Genomic DNA, 25,853 nt, shown 5'->3' with positions numbered 1-25,853 from the left:
CCCTATGCATCCCCCACCCCAACTACTTACACATATCAACTCCAAGGTAGCACCAAAAAAAAGAAATGGGAGAAACCCCAGCATAACAGCAATTCATCCTTCAGGGGAAAAGCCACCCTGTTGCATACTAGTGGTAATACAAACAAGTGTTGATTACCAGCAATAAAGGGACAAATGTGGCTACCCCATGCACCCGTTTTATCATCTTCCTCAAAGCAGTGAAAATGAGTCTGTATTTTAGATGTGTATGATCAGGCATAATCCAAGCTTTATTAACTTATCTGGGATCCTGACAGAACGAGACTTACAGACTTTCTTTCATTACCTTTATTGAGGACACAACTACAGCAAATTAAAAATGTAAGCAGTAGTAGTAGTGCACCAGAGTGTGATCCAGAACTATAATGGTGTAGTGTGAATTAAAAAAAAAACAAAAAACTAAGTACTAGTAGCAGTGTCATGGAGTGTGACCCAGAGCTATGATGGTGCAGTGCGAGTTAAAAGGTTCAGCTCCCTATCTTACACTGTCTTGGTCTTTAAAAATGCACAATGATAACTTTGCTCTCAAGCCAGCTTCCTATCTGCCAGTCAGGTCCTATAGTGCATTTTTCTTATGGAAATCAGGTGACCTTGTTTGATGGAAATCTAGGCTATGACACTCTACCCACCACCAAGCAAAAGTAGAAAAGAGGACCATGCTGCAGACATGGTACCCTCAGTTGGCAAGATCATCAAAATCAATCAGAAAAATGGGACAGTAACATTTTGAAATGTCAGGACCCACTTTAGTGTGTCTCATAATACCTGGACTGAATGGCTAATAAAACAGACTCGCATACTTGAAGACTGAAATAGCCATTTCTTGAAATATTCCCTTTTCTCTGAGGTATGGCGATCTTGTTAGTATAGACAAGCTCTAGGTTGATGTTCAATAGCTGCTCTTCTCCTGCATTTTTTTTTTGTACCAGTCATATCACTGTCATCTGCTGTGGCAAGGTCACCTTTCCAGTCCTAAAGAACAAGAGCTTTCATACGGTATTTATATAACTGGGCTGTTTCCCAACAGACACCCAACTATCCACAGCCCCTTTTTTATAAATACTGGGAAACTTGAATTTTTAGTCAAGCCAAGATGTTTAGATTTAAAACTTTTTCTCTAACTACAGCAAGCACAATCCCACCTTCAGGGAGCGGTTCTCTTCTTGTAGCTGGTTAGTTCTTGCAGCAGTCTCTTTTACATGAATCTCTAACTGCATGTTTAGATGTAGCACCTCTTTGTCTTTGCAGATGAGGTCATCCTGGAACTGTTCCAATTGTGCCATGAGGGTTTCAATCTGCAATGCAAAATGAAAACTTTTTTCTTTAAGAAGAAGCAACTTCAATCAGTGTGATATTGAGTGCAAAAGACCACATTTTTTTTTACTTAATCCAGTTTGCAGTTGCTATAATGCATACAAATCTAAATCATCAGTAATTTAAAAAATATTTTTTTTCCTACTTTGCAATGGCTTCCTAATTCTTATACTAGCAAGTATAACATTTTATGTATACTGTATAGAATGCTGAAGTGGGGAAGCAATCATAAAACAAAGTCAGCAAATTACCTGCACCTCTATGAAGAGATAATTCTGCCATTCGGCCCAAAACTAAGTATTAAGCAGCTGTCTCAAATACAGTATAGTCACAGTTCTTGCAGTGAAACTACGCTGTACATACACAGAAGAGGAGGCTAAAAGTACAGTTTTGTACCTACCGTAAATGTAGATGTCCGATAGGTATGCATCTGCAGTCATCACATATGGGTTGTCCTGCCTCAGGCAGCCCTTCGGTCGGCCGGATTCCAAAGTCTGGGTCTGGCCTCGGCTGATGTCGCACTTTCCCCGACGTCAGAGCGCCTGGGGTATAAAAGCATCAGCCGATGCCATCTTCCTCAGTTTTTCTTGCCCCAGATGCCAGGTGCCCTCTAGGAAGGCTAAATTTGGATAAATGCAATAAAATTCCAAACATTTGCAAAAAAAAAAAAATATATATATATATATATATATATATATATATATATATATATATATATATATACATGTATATACAAACAAATACACCATATAATAGATTCCCCCAGCTAGCTAAAAGAGGGGTAAACACCCTAGGAATACCACAGAGGGGTAGGAGGGAGGGTAAACCTGACTGCAGATGCATACCTATCGGACATCTACATTTATGGTAGGTACAAAACTGTACTATGTCCTTCAAGGATGCATCTGCAGTCATCACATATGGGTAGAATACCATAGCCAAACTGGGGGTGGAGGTACTAAATGAAGGATGGTGTAGTTAAGATACCCTGCAGGACTGCCGTAGCAAACCCTGCTCTGGATCTGGAGTATAAAGGCAAATTGTAATGCTTGGCAAATGTATGCACGGAGCTCCATGTAGCAGCTTCTAAAATGTCCTTGGTAGCCACCCCTCTTAGGAAGGCTGTGGTAGTGGCTGTGGCTCTCGTGGAATGAGGTCTAATGTTAGCTGGCACAGTCTTTCCATGAAAGGAGTAACAAAAACGAATGCAATTTCCTATCCATTTGTTAATTGTTTGTTTGGAAATTGCTTTTCCTTGTACCCCAGCAGCATATGCTACAAACAACTGGTCAGTCTTTCTGTAACTTTTAGTTCTGTCCAAGTAGTAGCGTAGTTGTCTGTGTATGTCCAGGGTGTGCAGAAGTCTTTCCCCTTTATTTTGTGGCTGTGGAAAGAATGTAGACAAGTGAATAGCTTGGTTCAAAGATACCCTGGATACCACCTTTGGCATGAATGTAGGATTGGTCCTCAAAGAAACTCTATCCTGATGAAAGATAAGGAATGGCTGCACCGCCATTAAGGCTTGTAGCTCAGATACTCTTCTTGCTGAGGTTATGGCCAGAAGGAAGGCAGTTTTCCAAGACAAAAACTGTACATCTGCTGATGCTGCTGGTTCGAAGGGAGGAAGTGTTAGTTTTTCCAACACGAAATTCAGGTCCCAAGTAGGTAGAGGTGGTTTCCTTGGAGGATTAATGTTTTTGATTCCTCTTAGAAACTGTCTTAGTAGAGGGTGAGAGAAGACAGGTGGATTTAGATTGTATTCTGCTGAGATTGCTGAGGCATGTATCTTGATGGAAGAGTAAGACAGGCCACTGTGGGACAATTCTGCCAAGTATTCCAATATATATGCCATATTCATCACAGTCACATCTAGGCCCTTTGCTGTGTTCCAGGTGTGAAATCTTTTTCATTTAGCTATGTATGCCTTCCTTGTGGAAGGTCGGCGAGCTTCCATAATAATATCCTTCACTCTCTGGGATAGGTTATCCTGAGTGGGAGTCATGGTATTCTCCAGGCAGTTAGCTGCAAGGTTTTCAGGTTGGAGTGTAGAGTCCTGAAATTGTGCTGCGTCAGTAGAAGTGGCCATAAGGGGAGAGGCCATGGTTTTGTCTGTGACAAGCTCTTTAACAGTGGGTACCAGTGCTGTCTTGGCCAGTTTGGGGCTATCAGGATTACTCTGGGCTGCTCTGTCCTGATCTTCAGTAGGACCTTGGTCATTAGTGGAAAAGGTGGGAAAGCATACACTGTTAGAGCTTTCCAGCTGAAAGAGAGAGCGTCCACTTTCCAAGCTTGTGGGTGGTATGTCCTTGAGCAGAATTTCTTCAGTTGATGATTTAGGGGGGAAGCAAACAGGTCTATTTCCGGCCTTCCCCATGATTGTGTGATTTGTAAGAAGATGTCTGGGTGCAGCATCCATTCGTGTACATCCATGGTTGTTCTGCTTAAGCTGTCTGCCAGTGTATTGTCTTTCCCTGGCACAAATTGGGACTGTAGCTGTATGTTGAGTTTCAATGCCAGTTCCCATAGGTTCATTGTCAGTCTGCAAAGAGGGTAGGAATGGGTGCCTCCTTGCTTGTTTATGTACCACATAACTGTGGTGTTGTCTGTCCTTATGAGCAGGTGGCCTTGGTGAAGGAAAGGTTTGAAGGCCTCGATTGCGTGTATCACTGCCAGCAATTCCTTTTGGTTTATGTGCATGTGCAGCTCTCTTTGCGACCATAGCTCTTGTATACATCTGTCCTCCATGTGCGCTCCCCAGCCTTGGTCTGAAGCGTTCGTGGTGATGGTTTGGTTGGCTCTTGGCTTGCTGAAGGGCAGCCCGCTGTTCAACTGGCAGGCTTGAGCCCACCACTGGAATTCCTTTTGAAGGCAAGGAATGAGTGGGATTAGGGAGCTTCTAAGCTGTGACTGTGGTGAGTCCATAAACTTCTTAGGTACCATTGTAATTTCCTCATATGAAGCCTTGCTTGTGGGATCAGAAGAATGAAAGATGCCATGTAACCCAGGGCCTGCAGGATCTTCCCTGCAGTCATCTGAGTTTGTCTTGTGAGATTCTGAAAGTAAACTGGTAGCTGTTCTTGTTTTTCTTCTGTGAGAAAAGCCATCTGGGTGGTTGTGTCTAGATCTGCACCCAGGAATGTTATTCTTTGGGATGGAACCAATCTTGATTTGTGGATGTTGACTGTATATCCCAAGGCCTGTAACAGGTGAATGGCACAGTTCAAGTACTTTAACAGTTTGCTTGCTGTCCGCTTGTATTAGGCAGTCGTCCAGATAAGGGTAGATTTGAATCCCCTGAAGTCTGCAGTGTGCAATTACTGATGCCAGGCATTTCGTGAATACTCTGGGCGCAGTAGATAAGCCAAAGGGCAATGCTGAGAATTGATAATGCTCTGACCCTGCAAGAAATCTGAGGTGACTTCTGCAGCTTTGTCAAATAGGGACATGCAGGTATGCCTCCTTGAGGTCTAGAGTCACCAGCCAAGACCCCTTGCCCAGCATGGGAAGGAGTTGCTGTAGAGTCAGCATTTTGAATTTTGGCACAATGAGGTACGTATTCAGTGCGGACAAGTCGAGAATAGGCCTCCATTGATTTTCTTTTCTTGGAACAAGGAATAATCTTGAGTAAAATTCCTGGCCTTGTTCTGAAAGAGGTACCTTTTCTATGGTTTTCATTTGCAGTAAGTTGGTAATTTGCTTCAAAGCCTCTGCCCTCTGATTTGGTGGCAGGTTTGGCATGCCTTTTCTTTTTGGCAAAGAGTGGAAATGGAACCTGTATCCTTTGTCTATTATTTGTAGTGTCCATGTGTCCCCTGTAATGCTGTGCCAATTTTTTGAGAATAAAGAAAGTTTTCCACCCAAAGGTGCTTCTAATTGAGCCCTGGTCGGCAGAGTCAAAATAAAGTCATTGAGTCTGTCCTGGTGTAGCAGTTGTAGTTCCTGCACTACCTCTCTGGTTGGGAGGCTGCCACTGACGGCCTCTGTAGGAGCCTCTAGCTTGCCCTCTACCTCTGGCACGTCTATTCCTGCCTCTGAGATCTGTCTGAGTCCGGAAAGGACCAATTCTTAGTAGGCTAATTTCTGCTGAATCTCGGTGGTTGGACTTGCAGAAAGTCCTTAACTGTTTGCACAGATTTTGCCTTTTCTTCAAATTTCTTTAAAACCTCTTGAGCCATGGAACCAAATAATTTTTGCTTTTCCATAGGAGCATCCAAAAGCTTAGCTTTAACATGGTCTGGCAGAGATTGTTCCTTCAGCCAGGCATGCCTACGTATAACTGCACCTGTCATAGCTGATCAACATGAAGCTTCCAATGCATCATAACCACACTGCAAGAAATGGTTACTGACCTGCTGGGAATTATGCACCAGATCCTGAAGGGATTTACGATCAAGGGGTTCAGAAGAGGACAGTTTCTTATGCAATTCATCTAGTAAATACTCTTGATACTGTATCATATGGAATTGACAGTCTAATGCCCTCATGGAAAGAGTTGCAGAAGTATACACTTTCTTACCCCATCTCTCTAATGCTCAGGACTCCCTTTCAGAGGGTAGATGATTTTTAGCAGTGGCAGCTGCAACCCCTTTAGGGCCCTGGGAAATAGTTTCTGGGTCAGCAGAGTGGGCCTTGTACAGGTGAAAATGTGAGTCCGGGACCCTGTAGTACCTATCAGGTTTGGCAGGAGCCGGAGGGAGAGAGTCAGGGGCAGTACAAGCATCTGAGTAAACATCATCAATTACATTCAAAACAGGAGGTATAGCTAAGGGCCTGTGCTGAGGTAAATGTAAAAAGGTCCTTAATCTCTTTCTGGAATCAGAGAATTCCTGACTCTGCCATTGAAAGTGTTCTCTCATAGTGTGTAATGTTTCTCCAAATGAAAACTCTTCAGGAGGGGAGGCCGAGGGAATAGATTCTTCAGCATCAGAATCCTCGTAGGCCGAATAAGCCTCCTCCTGGTGGTCTGACAGAGCACAGCCATCCGTGGACTCATCTGAGGACTGTGGATCAGAGGGCACAACCTTGGGCCTTTTGTCTGGAGGAGGTTGAGAGACCCTGTCCGGATGAGGTTGGGAGCCCTTAATTAATGAAATCAGATCCTCTGCTAGGGTAAGAATCTGAGAGCTAGAAGAGGGTCTCTGAGAGGTAACTCTGGGAGGCAAAGCCTTAGAAAGTTTAGCAGTCTTAGCCCTAGAGAAAGCCTTAATGGACATGGAAGCAGGGGGTCTGGCTGCACCACATGCAGGAGTAGACTTATCTAAAGTAATGATGTCGGAAGGTTCCTGGACACCGGTATCAGTATGTAATTCAATGACCGACTCGGCCGGGGCCTCCAGGGCCGAGGTAGTCGGTTGTGTGGTTTCGGTAGTAGGAAGTACCAAGGACTCTGTTTCAGCCGAAACCGAGACACTAGCGGTAGGCCTGACCGAAGTTTCAGCCGAAACCGTGGCCCACGTGTGTCGGTCCTTGTCCTTCCGTTTTTTGACTAAATGCGAAGTTGGAGTCTCCAACGGCATTTTATAAGCAAAACTAGCCCCAAAAAAACTCCTTTGCAAACTCCGACCGACGTCTAAGAGTTCGTCGGTTGAAGGAAGCACAGGCTGAACAGGCCGAGACGTCGTGGTCTGGGCCTAGGCAGGGGAGGCAGTAAGAGTGGAAATCCTTATGAGGTATTTGTTTCCCACAGGTTAAACAATTATTAACTTTATCTAACATCGGCTGAGGCAAGAAAGAGTCCCCAACGGGGTACTTAGCTTTTTCGAAGTCTTCGGTAGCTGAATCACAGGAGCTGACCAACCGGCACTTGCGACCTGCTTCTGCTTCGGGCACCACATGGCAAGAAAGACTGAGGAAGATGGCGTCGGCTGATGCTTTTATACCCAGGCGCTCTGACGTCGGGGAAAGTTCGACATCAGCCAAGGCCAGACCCAGACTTTGGAATCCGGCCGACCGAAGGGCTGCCAGAGGCAGGACAACCCATATGTGATGACTGCAGATGCATCCTTGAAGGACATCAGAAGGCGCACAAAAACAGAATTATCTACCTTCTATTATCTACAAATCTTTATATCAGTGCCTGACAACAGAAAAGCACTTTTGCTTATTTTAAATATTCACTGGTCATCCCCCTACTGACATCTGTTTGCAAACAACTTTCTGAGTACTAGTGTAAAGCAGCATTGATATTTATTTATGAACCAAGTTCTGCTCTGTGCAAGAACAGGATGTAGTACATACCTCTCAAGTGTACCTCATTGCAAGGAACGTACCTCATTTGGGGTCTTAAAAAGTTCATGTTCCTCAAAGTTCCTCAATGTTCCACATTGAAAGACTCTGTCACACATTCAGTGTTAGGAATTTTTTTTAAGTGAAATCCATGGTAAATATAAATGAATCATATTAATTCATTAAAAGATCTTCTTTATAAGTAAAACCAGCATATTTTTACCATCCTATGGCCTTCCTAGTTGAAGTTGTTAGTAAGCCATTAGTATGTGTTAGACATTTTGCCCATTTGTTCCACATTATGAGGGCTAGTGTTCCTCATTTTGGAGATGGAAGGTTGAGAGCTATTTGATGTACCATGTGACTATTTACTGTTTCAAAGGATGTGGTGTTATTTTCCCAGGTCACCTCCAGAAACATGCACAACACTCATCCCTCACTTTTCCATCTGAGATTGGACAGGCAGCCAACAGCAAATCAATCTGGCCCACTCCTGTCTGGTCTTTCAGGGCTCAGGTTGCCAGATGAACATGATGTCAGCAATAGAAAAGGGAGCCCAGTCTTTGTGATGGCTAAACCTGTCTAGTTTGAAGTAAAGATCAGACCTGACATCCCCACAGGAGCAAAATAAAAATGAAAAATTTTTCCAAAGCAAACTATAACCTTCTAAGTTATAATATAAAAGGCTTAAAAGTCCCTGCTAACACAGGCAACAATGCCTCCTACACAGAGGAGTACACAAATGCCCTATACAGCCACTTAAACAAATGTATTGACTTGGGTGTAGCTATCAGGACTAAAATCAGATCCTCTCGAAAAAAACAAGCCACCTTGTGGACTGCAAGCATAAATAAGTTATATAACAAAAGAAAAAAAACTGATGTCTAAGAACAAGAGGGAACTTACTCAGCAGAAGAATACCATCCACAGCTTAAACAAGCACATCAGAAACCTTGTAAAGTCCTCTAAAGCTAGTTACGAGACTAAACTAGCATCGCTAGCTAAAGACAATCATAAGGCATTCTTCAGCTATGTCCGAAACCTAAAAGGGAATGCCCAGCTGTGTGGTGAACTTATGGTGGACAGTACCACTCGCACTGAACCTGAAGAAATTGCCAACCTGCTAGCTGACAGATTTGGCAAAAACTTCATCTCCCTGTCCCCCACTAGTCATACCCTACAGCATTCCTGACACCAGTCTTCTACAGAGTATCTGCAAATAACAGGTCATACAAAAGCACTCTCCACGGCCAAAAATGTGGCCTCTATGGGACCAGACAATATCCCAGGCTGCTTACTAAACAATCTACAAGACATAGCGGAACCACATAGCACTCTCTTTAACCACATCCTGAGCACTGGCTTTGTGCCGGCAGAGTGGAGAACAGCAATAGTTATCTCCTTGCACAAAGGGAGTCCCATCAACTGACCCTGGGAACTTTAGACCCATTAGCCTGACCAGCCTTATCTGCAAGGCCATGAAAAGAATCATCATAGACCTTATCAACTGGAACACAGGTAACTTTCACTCTTGACTTAACCCAGTTGGGTTTTGTCAAGGTTAGATCTTGCTTATTAAACCTGGTGGACTTCTTTGAGAATGTCACCAAAGCCCTGGATGAAGGGAAAGCAATACATACCGCCTATCTTAATTTCGGCGAGGCATTTGACACAGTTCCCCACTCAGAGATCATTGAGAAACTCTCCCAGCTCAGAATCGACCAAAATGTCACTAGATGGCTAGCCAACTGGCTCAGCGATGGAATGCACACTGTCAAAGTTGGGGAGTCCAAGTCCACCAGTAGACCACTTGCTAGTGGTGTACCACAAGGATCTGTACTAGGCCCTCTATTGTTTGGAATTTCTCTAAAGTCCATGCAAAAGTAGGTTGCCTGTGGCTTACTAAGTTTGCAGATGATTCTAAACTGGGCGCAATCACAGAATCCCCCAACAATGTTAACATATTACAGAAAGGATGGACACAGACAAATGACTGGTGCGAATGTCTGGACTAAAGCTAAACACAAAAAAATGCCTCATTATCCCCTTTGGCAAAGTAGTAGCCTCTGCTAATAACAATATAGACAGCACTCCTCTAAGCTGAAACCCAGTGGTGCAAGACTTGGAAACACAAGTTGATAGCAATCTAAACTTCAATCACTGTATGTCCAAAATGGTAAAGAAAGCTTTCTACATTGCACATTTCATAAATAAGGGCATTGCATCCAAGACTGAGGAGGTTACAACTACACTGTACCAGACCCCTTATCAGACCACTAATTGAGTACAGTGCTCTCTCCTGTATGCACATCACCACACACCTACAGCAACTGGAGAGACCACTGACCTTTCTAACCAAGAGCATCCAGGGCCTCTAAAATATGACCTACATGGAAAGACTAAAACCCCCTGTCACTGTACTCTGTATCATAGAGGCTGCTGAGAGATGACCTGTACATGGCCTACAGAGCAGTCTCTGACCCTACCCTAATGAAAATTATGCGCATCTGCAAATCAAATGGGACAAGACTCACTGGCTCTGGGGATCTTAACCTAGCCTGTAACATTAACAGAACATGCTGGATAGACAGATACAGCTCCTAGAGACTGATGTTCCTCTGGAATAGCTCCCCACTTCATGTGAAGAAGAGCTCCTCAATGACCATATTTAAGTTCAACATTGACAATTAGATGGATAATCATTAATTTACCCTAGGGGTGGCACTCATGGATAGGAGCAGTCGGTGCTGATCATAGATACACTAATAAACACCACCTAACTATGGTTAATTGGGGTACACAGTTTTTTTTTTTTTTTTTTTACAAGGCTTGGCTTGTAAAGGCCCTAATACCATTAGCCTAGTAACCTCCTATGAATCCTATAAATGAGTATAGCTTATTTTGCACTGTTTACTGACAGCAAACTACCAAACAAACTCTTATCATCCTTCCATAACTCTTATAATCTATTTTTAATGTTCGCTTATTGCAAACATGATCAAATTCAGTGTTGAAAATGTAATTTAATGCCACGAAAATGCTGCATCACTGCAAACGAAAACTAGCAAAGAGAGTTATTAATGCAAGCAAGCTCACTGGTGTACTGCAAAAAACACCTACTTATGGCATCCATGATACACATTTGATTAAATATCTACACACTGGAAGCTGTCTGGAAAGGAATAAATGACCATATGGAGTCATAAATCATATTATTTCCTTGGAGAGGGATTCTGGCTGATGCAGTGATCCCTGAGGAAGCTCAGAAGGGATGGTTTTAAAAAGGGAAGACTCAGTTTACCATGTGCAGAAACATCCTTGCTTGCAAACAAAGTCCTTATGTTTGCTGCACCAGGATGATCAGTAAGTAAAAAGGGAAAAAAATACTCCTGCAGAATGAGTATTGCAGTGCACCCATCATGTAGCTTTGTCAATGAAAAATAATGGATATTAGGTGCACGATACCCTGAGGGACAAGGCACAATAAAAAATGCAGAGACTCTGAGGATGGGAAAAGTGGATAAAATAGCCAAAAACTGATTGGTCTAACATGGAACATAGAAACAATAATGGAAGGAGTTGACATACAACAAAGATTTCAAAGTTCCCATTTTTCCTCAAAAAGAAAAGTCTGAAAAGAATGCAGAGAGGAAACTTCTCTCAAATGAGTGTGTGATAAGACAAATGAAATCTGGAGAGAAAGCTTCAGCACACAGAATTGTGGGCAAGATGAAAGTGCTAGAACACAGAGAAAGTTTTAGATGTTGAGCTGACTGAAGGGCAGTTTCAGTCCTACCAGGTGATGAGGATGGCCATCCTCATCATAGACCAAAGGTGATATCCAGTCTTATTGCTCAATGATCTCAAAGCAGCATCTCACAGTGTGTGCCACCTCATCCTTGAGTGGCAAAGTTCTAGAGTGGAATGTCTGACACCATTCACAAATGGATTACTTCTCGGTTCCTGTGCATGCCCAGCAGGTTATCTTTGGAGTTAAATCTTCCAGTCTTCTTCCCCCAGAACACAGGTCACAACAGGACTTAATTCTGGTGCACATGCTGCCATTTAAGGTGGTTATAAAGTAGAAAGGTACTTGCTATTAGTTTTAAACTGAAGATATTCTTCTCTTGCTTTCCTTTGTCCAATCTGTTTCAGACTATTTTTTTTTAATTTGTTTACCTTTTTTTGCATCCACAAAGAACAAGCCTGATGGATCCTCTACATGCACTCAAATGTTCTATCCATTATGTGGTCATGGAAACCAGGGATTCTTGGGCAAGTGAGAGACCTCCAGACCTTATGTTCCCTTCCAGGAATCCTCTAGGAGCTCATTTGCTGGCAACAAGAGTTGGGTGGTAGGCAGCATGCTAGCTTTGCTTGTCCTGTGGGGCAGGCCTAACCTCTCCCCTGGCATAGAACTGTGTGGTGGTCTACTCTCTCCCTGGCAGAGCACCCCCCCCATTCCTGCAGCAGCCCTTCTGTAGGTCGCTACTGCTGCCCTCTGATGGGAAGCATGTCTTCACATGGTGAATTCCTCTTAGCTCATAGTGTGAACTTGCACATGACAGTACAAGCTCAATAAACTTGGGCTCCATGAGGTAGACATCTACTACTTCCACCCCCCCCAACTCCCCCTTTGAAGGGTGTTATTTATGAAAAAACTATTCTGATAAAATGACATGCTCCCCTATCATATTATAAAACATTCTTTGTCACCAGAAAAACAATAATTAGTTCTCTGGAAATGAACGTTGGTGGTTGCAAATTGCACACATCAAATTATAAACTGAACTAAATTAGCTCAGTTTTTCTTCAGTTAACACTTCTTGGCTTATGGCATTCCAGACTGGGATAGCTACTCTGTGCATTTAAAAAATAAAACAGAGCTTTCCAGCACTGGGGAACACTGTATGCGTTAACAATCTGATATTGAAGCACCAGCAAGAATGTATGCCTCTGTGGAGATGGGCTGTTATTTACTACTAATAGAATTCCTGGCAATTTAGAAGACAGACCTTAACTAGGTAATCCAAAAATGTGCAGTGTTGATTCCTTTAAAACTAGAAGCACCTCCTTATCTAAGCTCTTCTTAACGGGAACTGCTACAATGGTTAGCACTATGGAGTTTTCAGCCTCCAAAATATCTTCCATACAAAAGAGTAGAAGAATCCATGAACTGGCAAAAGTAAGATAGGAAAGAAGAAAACTTGCTAGGAGAGATCACACTGACCCTGTCTCAATCAATAACTAGTGTAAATGTGGCAAGATTTTGTGTAGGAACTAGAGATGAATTTTGATGCTTGCTGGTAATTCTACAAATCCAATATAGTTAAGATCCTAGAAAGTTACTAGACTACTGGCCACGAGGCCTTTCCAAGCCTAGCAAAAGTTTTGCACCCATATTTCCAAGGTCAGCACCTATCCTCCCTGTCAAGCAGGGACATAGGCGGGATCCCAGGGGTATTTTCTATTACCCATCCAGTCCCTCATCACAATGTAAGATGGCCCAATTTCTCCGCACCACTTTTTGGATTTTAAGAATCCAGTGAGTAATGTAAAACCATTTTGGTGTCCGATTTCCCTTCATTCACCTTTAAGAACAAGCCTAACATAAAACAGTTATTGGAGAAACGAATTGTTTCCAGACAAAGTGACTCTTGGTCTATGACAAAATGTGGATGCTGAAGCATCACAGGAAAAAACTACTGGTTTGTGGACATCATAGTATCTCAATGTAGATGGATTGGAAATTTGCTGTTTGAGGTTATCAAATGCTCTCTGGTGTTTTCTAAACATGATGAGGCAACATTTTTGCATGTCAGCTCTCTTAAATGTGCTGATAACTCACTGAAGTCAGGGATAAATTTACCCAAGCATGAGGGATTGGACAATGTCTGGATACGGCATCTCAAGAATTGCTGCTTGTTTGGAAGAGTCTTGGTCATAAGTCTGTAGTGGTAAATAAATGACCTACACAAGTAACTTCTGGTAGTCTGAATTTACACTTCCAAGGATTAAGCTTCACGTTCATTCACTTCACACGTACTGTCCAGAACTTCCCTGAGGTTTCTGTCATGCTCTGCTTCACCATTGCCTCTAACCAGTAAATTTCCAACTATTATAGCACATGGATAGCCCAAAAAAAAAAATTTGCTCCACTGCAAGCTGAAAGACTTCACTAGCAGAATTTATTCCAAAAGGCATCCTGTGGAATCTGTTTCTATCAAATGGTGTGCTGAATGTAGTCAGTAATGAAGATTTGTGATCAAACATTACTTGCCAAAATGAATTCTTTGCATCTAAGACTGAAAAAACAGTGGCATTTAGCATGAAGGCAGCAACCTTCTCAAGTGTACGCATAGGATGATGAAGTCTCTAATGCCTTGTTCAAGTCTCTTGGGTCAATGCATATTCTGATTTCATCTGAACTTTTCTTATGATCAGCTACCATGGAAGACACCCACTCAGTTGGTTCTGTGACTGGACAAATAACACCTTGCTGCAGCATCTTGTCTAACTGGACCTTGACCTTGTCCTGCATAGCTATTGGAACTCTTCTCGCTGGTCTGACCACTGGATTGACCTCTGGGTCCTACTTTCATGGAGTACACAACTGGAAGTTTGCCTAGCTTGTCATCGAAAACATCAGGATACTATGAGAAAATAGCATCATTGAAGCCAAGACTAGGATTATGCTTACACAATGGACCTCTTTGGTAAAAGAAAGGAGTTTAATGTCTCTGAGACCTAATAATGACTGCTCAGGTCTTCTGACTACATAAAATTGTAAGCTGTAACTGTTCCCAGCCGAATAGTATGAAAGCACTACTGAGCCTTCGGTTTGAATCTCTTTACCTCCATAAACAAACTTCGCACAATTAGCCAAATTAAGTTGCTCACCAGCTCTCACTCTAGCAAATGTTTCTGTTGACATTACATTACACTTTGAACCAGTGTCTAATTTGAGCTCCGTGGGTTTACCATTGATCAGGACAGTACAAAACACTTCATTCGTTGCAAACAAATCTACTGCATTTAACCTTTTCATCGACCACTGATCCACCATCTACATAGAAGGTAGGGTTGCAGCTTTCCATGTGATCAACTTGCTTTTTTGAGTGACGTTTCTTAACAACTGACTGAGGCTTGCTTGATTTACAAAACTTTTGAAAGTGATCCCTTTTTTTTTTTTTTTTTTTTTTTACAGTTGTGGCATTGCTGACCAAATGCTAAGCACTTCTCTCTTTTAGACTCATAATTGGCACCACAATTGTGACAGTTAACAATAAGACTTGACTTGGGTTTTGCTGACTCACACTTATATTGTACTGAGCATGTCAGTTTTGCTGAGCTAGTCTTGGAACTTGCTAGAAAGTTACAGGATCCCCCAGGGGAACCCACAGGGGCTGTGGCTGCCATGTGCTTAGGCCTGCTTCTGCTTCCCATGTGGTGCATGCTGTCTGCACTTGCTCTAGAGGCTACTGAAATTAAGCTCTCATCACTTGCAATCATACTTGTGTGCCTTTCTGTGAGCTCATGGATTTGACAAATCTCTACGGTTTTTCTCAATGTTAAATCATGATCACGAAGCAAAATCATTCTCACTGCAGTACTATTAACACCACACACAAGCTTATCCTTTATTAACTCATCTTTCAGATCACCAAATTTTATTTATTTATTTATTTAAATTTGTTGACCGGGAGTGTCCGACTGGACGCAAGTCCATTTTCAGCGGAGGCCCGGGGAGAAAAGCTCCACAGTAAAATAAACAGACAGTAGTTGCATTGGATTACATAGCTATTAATTTAACATAGCAGTTACTTACAACATATTTACAGATGAAGAACATAGTACATCAGTAGACAACTAGAATCTTTATCTGTGAAGTACATAACAGACATTAACAAATGTTACAATGAGAAGTTCCTGCTGTATAATAAGTACTAGGCTTATGAGCATCTGAGCTTGCTATAATCAAGGTAGTTAGTGGAGTGGAAAGAAAGGTAGTGGTTGGATGGGGTGGATGATATTAGTGTGGGAGTTGCAAGGGCATAGCCAGCATGTTTTTAGGTGCGCTTTTAGTAAAGTTTTGAATTGGGTGCATGATGGCACGGAGGTAATTGTGGGTGGGAGTGAGTTCCATAATTTGGCTATGGCGCAAGAGAATAGTGCTTCACCAGCAGAGTTATTGATTTTAGTGATCTGCAAGTGATTTTTGTTGCTGGATCTTAGTGGTCTGGTGGTGCGATAGGGTTGGAGTAGATTCTGGAAGGATGGGACATTTAGTGGATGGTTTACTAGTTTGTGGGCGAGTGAGAGTTGATACCACTGAAGGAGGTGAGGGAGTTCAAGCCAGCCCAGTTCAGCAAGTGAGAGACAGTGGTGACTACTGTAGGATGCCCCTGTGGTGAATTTGGCGATTTTGTTGTAGCAGGTCTCTAGCTTGTTTAGATCACATTGCCTTAGGTTGGTATACATTGGAGAGGCATAAAGTAGGGGGGAGATAAAGTGGGAATTTGCTATTGAAATCTTTTTTGCTTTGGTGAGAAATTGCTTATTTCTGTACAACGCTCCTAGTTTTTTGTGGACTTTTTTTATGGTCATGGATATGTGAATGTCAAATTTTAGTTTATTGTCTATTTCCACTACTAGCAATTTGGTGTGTTCAGTTGGTTATATAGTGGTGTTGTCTTTTGCTGTGATGTTAAAGTGAGAGTTGTTTTGAGTATGTTTGGTGGGTTGGAAGATGAGTAGTTTAGTTTTGTTTGGGTTGAGTATTAACTGGGCATCATATAACCATGTTTCAACAGAGGAAAAGGCTTCCTGTGTGACTTTTTGCAGTTTTGGTAGGGACTGGGCTGAGCAGATGACGGTCGAATCATCTGCGTATTGTATGAGTGTGCCATGTTTGGTGGCAGACGCTAGATTATTAGTGTAAACAGAGAAGAGTAGGGGTCCAAGGATGGATCCTTGGGAACCCCTATGGAGACAGGTAGCTGGGGAGATATGTCACTCTGCCATACAACGGATTGTTGGCGGTCAGACAGGTAACTCTGAAACCAGTTAGTGACTGATTGTAAGAAGGATAGGTTATTGAGGACAGAGATAAGTTGTTTGTGTGGGACCATGTCAAATGCTTTAGATAGGTCTAGGAAAGTAGCAGAGGAGAGATAGCCATTGTTTTTATGCTGAAGGATAGTGTTAGTAAAGGAGAGTAAGGAAGTGGTGGTGCTATGGTTTAGTCAGAAACCATGCTGAGTACTGGAAAGGAGGTTGTTTGTAAGAGGTAGTCTGAGACCTGAGAGTGTATGCATCTCTCTAGTATTTTGGAGAGTGGAGACAGAATAGCTATGGGGTGGTAACTAGTTAGTTCTGCGGAGGGTCCACCTTTGTGGAGGGGAATTATATGTGATACTTTCCACAGTGTGGGAACGTAACTTTCTGACAGAGATCGGTTAATCAAGATGGATACTGGGTAGGCCAGAGCATCAGCTGCGATTTGTAGGTATTCACTTGGGAGGTTGTTTGCTGCTAATTTGATGGGTTTAAGTTTAGTTAAGAGTTTTTTTATGTTGGAGGTAGGTACAGGAGAAAAAGAGAAGGCAGTGGGGAGATTACTAGTTGAAGGTGTGGGATGGAGGGGAGGGGGGTTGTGTTGTTTAGCTAGTGATAGTATGGTTTGGGAGAAGTGTGTGTTGAATGAGGTAGCAATATTTTCTGAGGAGTGAGGGATGTTAGGAGGAGGGGTACTGACTTTACCTGGGTGGAGGATGGAGTTTATGGAGGACCAGAATTGTTTGGGGCTGTGTTGTGAGGAGTCTAGGGCAAACTGATAGTATTGGAATTTGTCCTGTTTTATAAGCTTTTTGACTCTATTGTGCAGTTCTAGGAATTTCTGTCTAGCTGAGGGGGTTTTAGTTTTGCACCAGTGCTCCCAGGCTTTATCCCTGTTTTTCATTTCTGACTTAGTGGTTTTCTGTAGCCATGGGGAGGGTTGTGCTTTGGTTCAGGAAAATCTTATGGGGGCATGGTAATTAAGGATGTTCAGGAAGGTAGTATTAAAAAATTCAACAGCGTCATCTAGACTGAGGTACTTTAGAGGATGCCAGTTATATTCTTTGAGGGATGAGATGAATGTGAGTGAGTTAAAGTTTAGTTTTTTACGTATTTGACGGTAGATGACAGGTTTAGCTTAGTATAGGTATTTGTTGAGTAGGAATGTTGGGGAGTGATCACTGAGGCTATCTGATAAGCAGCCTGGTATATATGACTGGGGTCTCTTACTGACTAATATCCAATCCAGGGGAGTGTGCTTGCTGGAGTTTTTATTTATCCTGGTTGGTGACTGGACTAGTTGGGTGAAGCCATTAAGGTGTACATGATGGGTTGGATTGTTGCCAGAACAGGATTGCCAGTCAACATTGAAATCACCTAAGATGATAGTTTCTTGGGGGAGATGGTGGGTAGACCAGCTGAGGAGGTTTTCTAGTGGAAGGATGTTTTGGCCAGGTGGGAAGTAGCATCCAATTATGTTGATGGTTTTGTTTTGGTTAATTTTGAGGTTGGTATATATTATTTCTTCATTGTCTATTTGTGGAGCTGATGATTTTAAGATCTGGATGTTTAGATGCTGTTTAAATATTATAACTACACCACCTCCTTTTTTGTTTAGCCGGTCTACTCTTAGTATGCCGTAACCTGTAGGGAGTATTTGCTCACTGGTAATGTGAGGTTTTAGCCAACTTTCTGTCAGGATGACTATATCTGGGGAGTACACGTCTATGGTGTCATGGAGTTCATGGACTTTGTTGGATATACTTCTAATATTTAGGCTTAGTAGAAGGAAGTCACTTGGCTTTCTATTGGTTGTAATATGGGAGAAGTTTTGGTTTCTAGTTTGATTACGAGGATTGCACATTTTAGCCTTAGTTTTCAAGTAAGTGATATAAACTGCAAAAGTTTCACCTGGCTTTTGGTCTCTTGTATAAAACAGGTACCTCTTTAATGTAACATTTATCTAGGGGTTGCACATTTCTTTAAATTTACATTTCAAGCAGTCAGGGTCCTTCAGCCGGTACAACAATATGGCGGTTTTCCCAGTTTCCTCCATATACTGCTGGTGTATACATAAATGAACGTGCTCTTTCAATGGCCTCTGACCCAGCTAAGTTAAGTAAAATGAATGCCCTTGTACGTGCATCTTTGTCTGAAAAAGCTGTTTTTATGAAAATATCGTATTCCTGCTCAAATACCTTCCAGTTCCATGCAATATTATGATGAAACCCAAGTGGACTAGGTCTGCGAAATGCAGCTGCCATATCAACACAGTAATGAAGATGCCTGGAATTATGTATGAACATACACACAAATACATGCCAGAACTTGTAATTATGCCCAACAGTACAACAAACTCTTTGAAATAACTGCACTTTGCTAAATAAGTCTCCATAGCACAACACCACTTTAAAATCACTGCACTTTGCAAAATCATTCCTTATCAGTGTAAGAAATACTATGAAATGACTGCACTTTGCGAACAAACTGTTAACAGCAGAAGTCGTTCAAAGAAACACTTCAAAATTAATGCACTTTGCAAATAAACTGTATACAGCACAAGACCCTTTCAAAATGGCTGTACTTTGCAAAATTACTCTATACAGTGCAAGAAACAATTTGATATGGCGGCACTCTGCAAATAAATGTACACAGCACAAGAAATTTTTTCTAAATGGCTGTACTTTGACTGCACTTTGCAAAATAACTGAACTTTGCACATAGCAAACTCTTTGAAATAATTACACCATAATATAGTACACACTCTGCAAGCACTTGGCACACACTGAGATACTTCAAACAACTCTAGTTATGCTATGAATGGCTTTGGTCAATGGAAAAATAGAAGTTATGTCCTTACCATAACATTCCATGTGGAGTGTTCATCTCGCCTTTGTTCTTACACATGGGTTCAGAGCCGATCCTCGGCTCCGTGTCGGCCGCTTTCAAGCTCTGCATCGAGAAGAAGCTCGAGACAATCTAATACCCACTATCCCCCTCTGCCTTTACCTCAGATCTAGTTTGCAAGCAAACCAGTAGTCAGAGAGAGCACACTCATGCTTACATCACATATGCACAGAACTAAGAGTCTATATATATATATATATATATATATATATATATATATATATATAGACACATACACATATATATACATGTCAGCTATATACACAACAACTGCAAAGCAGAAGCAGAATGCCCCAGGCCAGGCACCAAAAACTGAACGTTCTTCCTAAGGGCGGCAGCGTGGGAATGTAAGAACAAACGAGATGAACACTCCACATGGAGCGTTATGGTAAGGACATAACTTCTATATGTGATAGTGTTCAATCTTCTTACACATGGAGTATGCTAGCTCCTTGTTCCTGAGGAACTCACGGAAGGACGTTCTTGAGCACAGTTGAACCAAAGGTTGCCCTGTCCCTAGAAACCTTGTCTACCTTATAATGAGAAATGAATGTATGTGGCTTAGACCAGGTAGCAGCCGCTGAAATAGCGTCTAGTGGTAGGCGGGCTGCATGAGCCAGGGATGTAGACACTGACCTTGTGGAATGTCCTTTGGGTTTGTGCAGAAGAGTTTGATTTGAAGAATCATAGACATAGATGATACAATCCGTTAACCACTTAGAAAGAGTTCTTTTGGTAACCGCTACTCCTTTCCTATTATCAGCAAAGGCTACAAAAGTTGATCAGTTTTTCTGTGATCTTTGTTCTATCCAAGTAAAACCTTAGCTGTCTGTGAACATCTAATTTGTGCAACATATACTCCATTTTGTTGGAGTGATTCTTGAAGAAGGTGGGTAATTCAATGGACTGATTAATATTATTAATAGAACAAACTTTAGGAAGGAAGGATGAATTAGTTCGAAGAGAAACTCTGTCAGAGTGAAAGATCAAATATGGGTGCTTAATGGAGAGAGCTTGAAGTTCAGATACTTGCCTAGCGGATGTAATGGCTACCAAAAAGAGAGTATTCCAAGACAAAAATTTCAATGGGCAAGAGGAGGCTGGTTCAAAGGGGGGCAACATTAATTTAGATAACAATAAATTTAGACTCCAAGGTGGCGTAGGAGATCTAATTGGTGGTCTAATATGAAAAGCCCTTTTAAAAGGCTTTACAAAGTCTGTGGGCCATAACAGGAGCCCCACATTCTTCCACATGGAAATTAGAAATGGCAGCCAACTGAACTCTTAATGTGGCAGGAGAAGCACCCTGATGGAACAAGTCTGTTAAAAACTCTAATATTTTATTCAAAGGAGCTATAAAAGGATCCAATTGCTGTGTATTCGCCCAGAATACAAATCGCTTCGATTTACTAGAATATGTTTTAGTAGTGGAAGCTTTATGAGAAGCCACTAATATATTCTGAACTGCAGGCGAAAGAAGATCAGACCTGGCTAAGTTGGGAATTGGAGCAGCCAAGCTGCTAGATGGAGGGACAAGAGCGCGGGATGGGGAGCCCCTGATGAGTGAGTCAATAGGTCTGGCTCTGGGTCCAGGATCCAGGGTCCCCGAATGCAGTGTGTCATCAGGAAGGGGAACCAAATTTGACGAGGCCAGAATGGGGCAATGAGGATTATTGTCCTGTGTAGGTTTCTGGCTTTCTGGAGAAACTTTGATATCAGAGGAAGGGAGGAAATGGGCCAATCGTGAATCAGTGCGTCCCTGGGGACTTCCCTGGAGGGTAATAGGGCAAAGTAGCTCCTGCATTTGGCGTTCATTGGAGGCAAACAGATGGCTGGCCCCGCGTGCGAAAAAATCTTTTCAACTGACTGTTTTAGGGACCACACGTGCGGTAATAGAATTGCACTGCCCAGCCTGTCGGCTATGGCGTTGGATGACCCGGGATGTCGTTGCTATCAGAAAGCGACCCGTGGACTCCGCCCATTGCCAGATTCTCATGGCCTCTGCATAGCTGATAGGACTTGGTTCTTGTTTATGTACCAGACTACCGACATGTTGTCCGTCTGAACTGCAATAGTTCCCAGAGGAAGAAGGGGAGCAAGGTGTTGCAACGCTAAAAACACTGCCCTCAACTCTAGAACATTGATGTGCAGATTGTACTCTAAATTGGTCCATTCGCCTTGGACTGTCTGTCCCTGAAAGATGCCCCCCCACCCTATCAGGGCGTGGTCACCGTAACTGTAGGCGTGGGTAGCACAAATGGTCTCCCCTTGGAAAGGTTGCACGTTTGGAGCCACCAGTTTAGGTGTGTTTTGCATGTGTTCGTTATGAGAATCTCGTGTGTTAGAGGTAGTTGATGGAACGACCATTGCGCAAACAGTAGCCATTGTAGGACTCTCATGTGCAGTCTTCCCAAGGGTATTGCTATAAGAGAAGCCAACATGAGTCCCAAAACCTTCAGTACCAGTTTTGCTGGGGATTTCCTGGACAAGAGAAGAAGACGTATGTGAGTCTGAAGTGAAAGTATTCTTTCTGGAGGAAGTCTTAGAATTAACTGATGCGTATCTAATTCCGCTCCTATGAATAAGATACTTTGTGATGGCTGTAGTAAGGATTTTCCGAAGTTTACGGAAATTCCTAGGTGAATACACAGTTGAAGAGTATAGTCTCTGGCCTGTACTAGTTGACACTGGGTGGTGGCAGATAGGAGCCAGTCGTCCAGATGAAACACCTGGAATCCTTGGCGTCTCAAGTGAGACGCTACCACTACCATGCATTTGGTGAAGACCCTGGGGGCTGAGGTCAGACCAAAGGGCAGGGCTCGAAATTGAAAGTGACTGGCACCCAGCCGGGCGCAAATGATCTCTGGATGCCCTGGCCATTTTGATGTGGTAGTATGCATCCTTCAGATCTATAGAGCACATCCAGTCGTCCTTCTGTAAGAATGGAAGGATCGATTGAAGCGTGACCATTGAACTTTTCTTTCTTGAAGGTATTGAGGTCGCTTAGGTCCAGAATGGGCCTCCAGTCCCCTGTTTTCTTTGGAACTAAAAGAACCTTGAGTAAGTCCCGAATCCTTGCTGGTCCGCTGGGACTGGTTGGATGACTCTTTTTCTAGCAGCTTTGAAATTTCTATAGCTGCTGGCTCAGATGGGGTACATCTGGGAGTCTTTTCTTTGGAATGGGATGGGATAGAAAGGGTATATTGTAACCTCTGGTAACCACGCTTTTACCCACTTGTCTGTAGTTATGTTTTACCAGGCCTGAGGGTATAAAGCTAAGCGACCCCGACTGCCTCCAGAGCAGGACAGTCGGGCCTCCTCTCAGGAGTGCTGGAAAGGTTTACCAGGAGTGTATCCCTGTCACCTTGATTCTGCGGACCCCCTCTGCCGCCAGGCGGCGTCTTCCACCTCTGCCCCTCCTCTGCCTCTAGAGGGGCATCACCCTGTGTGCCTGGGAAAGATCCTTGGGGTTTTGAAACCACATTTTCCACCACGTTGCCCTTTGGGGTACGGTCTGGTTGGGGTGGAAAAACAGACTCCGACAGCAGACAGAGTCTTTCCCTCCTGCTCACACCGGGTAAGGGTCTCCTTTACTTTGGGGCCAAAGAGAGTAGCACCGTCAAATGGGGCGTTAGTAAAGGAAGACTTGAAGGCTTCAATGAACATAAGCGCATCCAGGATTGTCTGCGAAGAGCAATCGCTGAAGCTGCTGCCCTACTCGAACCTTCGGCTGCGTAAGAGATCAGCCTCATGGACGAGTTCACAATGGATGTAAGGGTATTAAGTTGCTGTCACTTTCTCTGAGACAGCAGCATCTGTAGTACCCTGGAGGGTATCTCCCAACTCTTTGACTAGATCCCTCTGTAGTCGTGTAAAGTGGGTCAAATAGTTCAGGGATCGCATGGAAAAAGCCGCTGAACTAAAATCTTCCCATACCTGTCCATAGTCCTAGAATCTTTATTAGGGGATGGACAGATGAGGAAGATTCCGACATCTCCTTTTTCGTGGCGCTGCCACCACTGGGACTCCTTTTGTTAAGTAAGTCTTGTCCTGGGGTGCAGTGATATACTTATTGGGTTTCCTTGGGACTGGTTCCACTGTGTCAGGAGCCTCCCGCCCCTTCAGCAATAAGTTCCATTAATTGGAGTGACCCAGGAGGAAGAAGGGCGAGCACCGAATGCCTTCAGCAAGACTGACTCATCCTCAGAAGGGGGGAGGGACTGCCAGTCACCTCTCTGTTTCAGGATCTCCAATATGTCAGAAAAAGAGACGTCTTCTGAAGGTGACTTAGGGGACCCTTCTGACTCATCTAAGTCAGTATTGGATGTCAAGGATTCTTGTGGAGAATCCAAGTGTCTCCTCTTACACAATCTTTTCCTAGGGACTTCTTAGTGGGAGCATCCGAAGAAGCCTCCGAGAAGAGGGGCCTCCAGGGGTGGCTGAGACAGTGCTCGATGCTTGGATGTGGCCGTGGGTGCAGAGGAGGATAATGGCCCTTTATGGGGAGGAGAGGTTGCTTCTACTGATGTGGTTGTCTGGGTAGACAACACCTTCCTCATCAGATCGGAAGAATCTCCGGTTCGAAGAAATGGGAAGAATCCCGAAACAGGCACGAAGGCATCGACCCGACCGGAACCAAGGACAGAGAACAGACCGAGAAGGGCGGTTCTGGACCGAGGCTCCACAATCAGAAGATCAACCTCTTCCGGCTCCAAAGACTCGATAGGTCTCGGAGGAGGAATGGATGGAGACAATGGAAGGCCTTCAAGTTTACACCAACTGGGTGGAAACTGAAATAAGTCTGGATAGGGCGAATGCTCCAATAACTTCTGCACCACCACGATCCACATCGACATCGAGAGCTTAGAAGAACGGTGAAGGAACCGAAGACGGAGCCGACCTCAATAAAGTCGAGGAGGGAGCTCCATCACCGGTTCCAAGACTTCAGGAACCGACACCAGTTGAACACTGGAACGGTGATCTAACATGACTTGGGCTTTGGATGCCTGGTCTGAAGCATCCAGAGCCTCCTGAAAGGAAGGTTTTAACAACCCTCTGTCCATTAGTTTCCTCGCCCTATCTGTCACCTCGCCCCTCTCCCACTAAAAGAGTGACAAATTGAACAGTCCTCTTGTAAGTGGAACACAGGAACTATGGTTGTCAGTAACTGACATTTTTGGCCACACTGACAACGCTTAAAGCCTGATTTAATTTTGTCAGACATTTTTCAGTAGAGAAAAGTCAAGTCCAGTATAAAAGACAAATCCAATGTAAACAAGTCAAATCCGATGGGTATGTCAGTCCGGTTGTCAAATTTAGAAGGGGTAGTAGGAAACTCTAACCAGATAAATTAAATTTAATTCTACCTACACACACACATACACTAAGTATACCTAAAGGTACTTTCAGAACAACTTTTTCTAAAATATAACAAAAAATAAAGTTATATCTTATCTGAAGATGCTCGAGCTAGCTCCCAGCGTCTTGAAGCGCAGCAGCGACAAACTAGATCTGAGGTAAAGGCAGAGGGGATTGTGGGTATTAGATTGTCTCGAGCTCTCGATGCAGAGCTTGCAGCGGCCCCGTGAGCCGAGATCGGCTCGAACCTCCCATGTGTAAGAAAGCACGAGATTGAACACTATCACATTAGTAGTTTACTCCCAAAACAGGTCTTTTACTAAAAGATATGCAGTCGCCTTGCTGTTTAAGCTTATTTTGCCCTTTTATTGTACACGTTACGCCCATTTAATCTCTTATCATGCACACTGTACTTTTCTTGTTTTACTTCAAACATCCGCGTTATGCAAACCATAGGTAATTCTGAGCCCCATATAAATAGTTCTGATAGTTTTATCAAATACTGTGGTTTCAAACACTTTGTTTCATTAATAATGCATTTTGTGCTTTTCGTTTGATTAGTTAATAATGAGTTTTGTGCTACTCGTTTGATTAATAATGTGTTTTGTGCCTTACAAATGCTCTGTTTAATTTTCATTGCAAAGTAAATAATTTGTGCAATTTTTGGTTACCTGAAGTTTATTTCTGGCTCTTTTTGCTCATTTCAATACCACTGTATCACTCAACCTGCTCAATATACCTTCACTATCAACTCCGCACCTCATGGCTTGAAGAAGTTGCAGTCTCAATCCCGGTTCTGACACCATGTTGCTCGTCTGTCATGATAAAAAAGACGAACAGTTGTGGGTTTGGTTCATGCAGCTTTAATACACACAAACACATCAGGCTTAGTAACTTAAACTTACATAAACTTAAAAATAGACTGACTACAACATTCATACATGTTAACACTC

General features: G+C 43.0%; 1 protein-coding gene across 1 annotated transcript in view; it reads right to left on the bottom strand.

Annotated features, from left to right (window-relative positions):
- PCNT (pericentrin) overlaps positions 1-25,853 on the bottom strand; it is a gene marked incomplete in the record, with an annotated part of 2,997,294 nt that overhangs the window by 1,046,534 nt on the left and 1,924,907 nt on the right. The window contains 1 exon segment of the mRNA XM_044060288.1: positions 1,182-1,334. Within this exon segment, the coding sequence (XP_043916223.1) occupies positions 1,182-1,334 (153 nt within the window).

Source organism: Protopterus annectens, chromosome 2.part0 (assembly GCF_019279795.1).
Source record: "Protopterus annectens isolate FY-2018-M chromosome 2.part0, PAN1.0, whole genome shotgun sequence".
NCBI classification, from domain to species: Eukaryota; Metazoa; Chordata; order Ceratodontiformes; family Protopteridae; genus Protopterus; species Protopterus annectens.
Note: the sequence above shows the minus strand (reverse complement) of the source record. Positions and strands in the feature narration are given on the sequence as shown.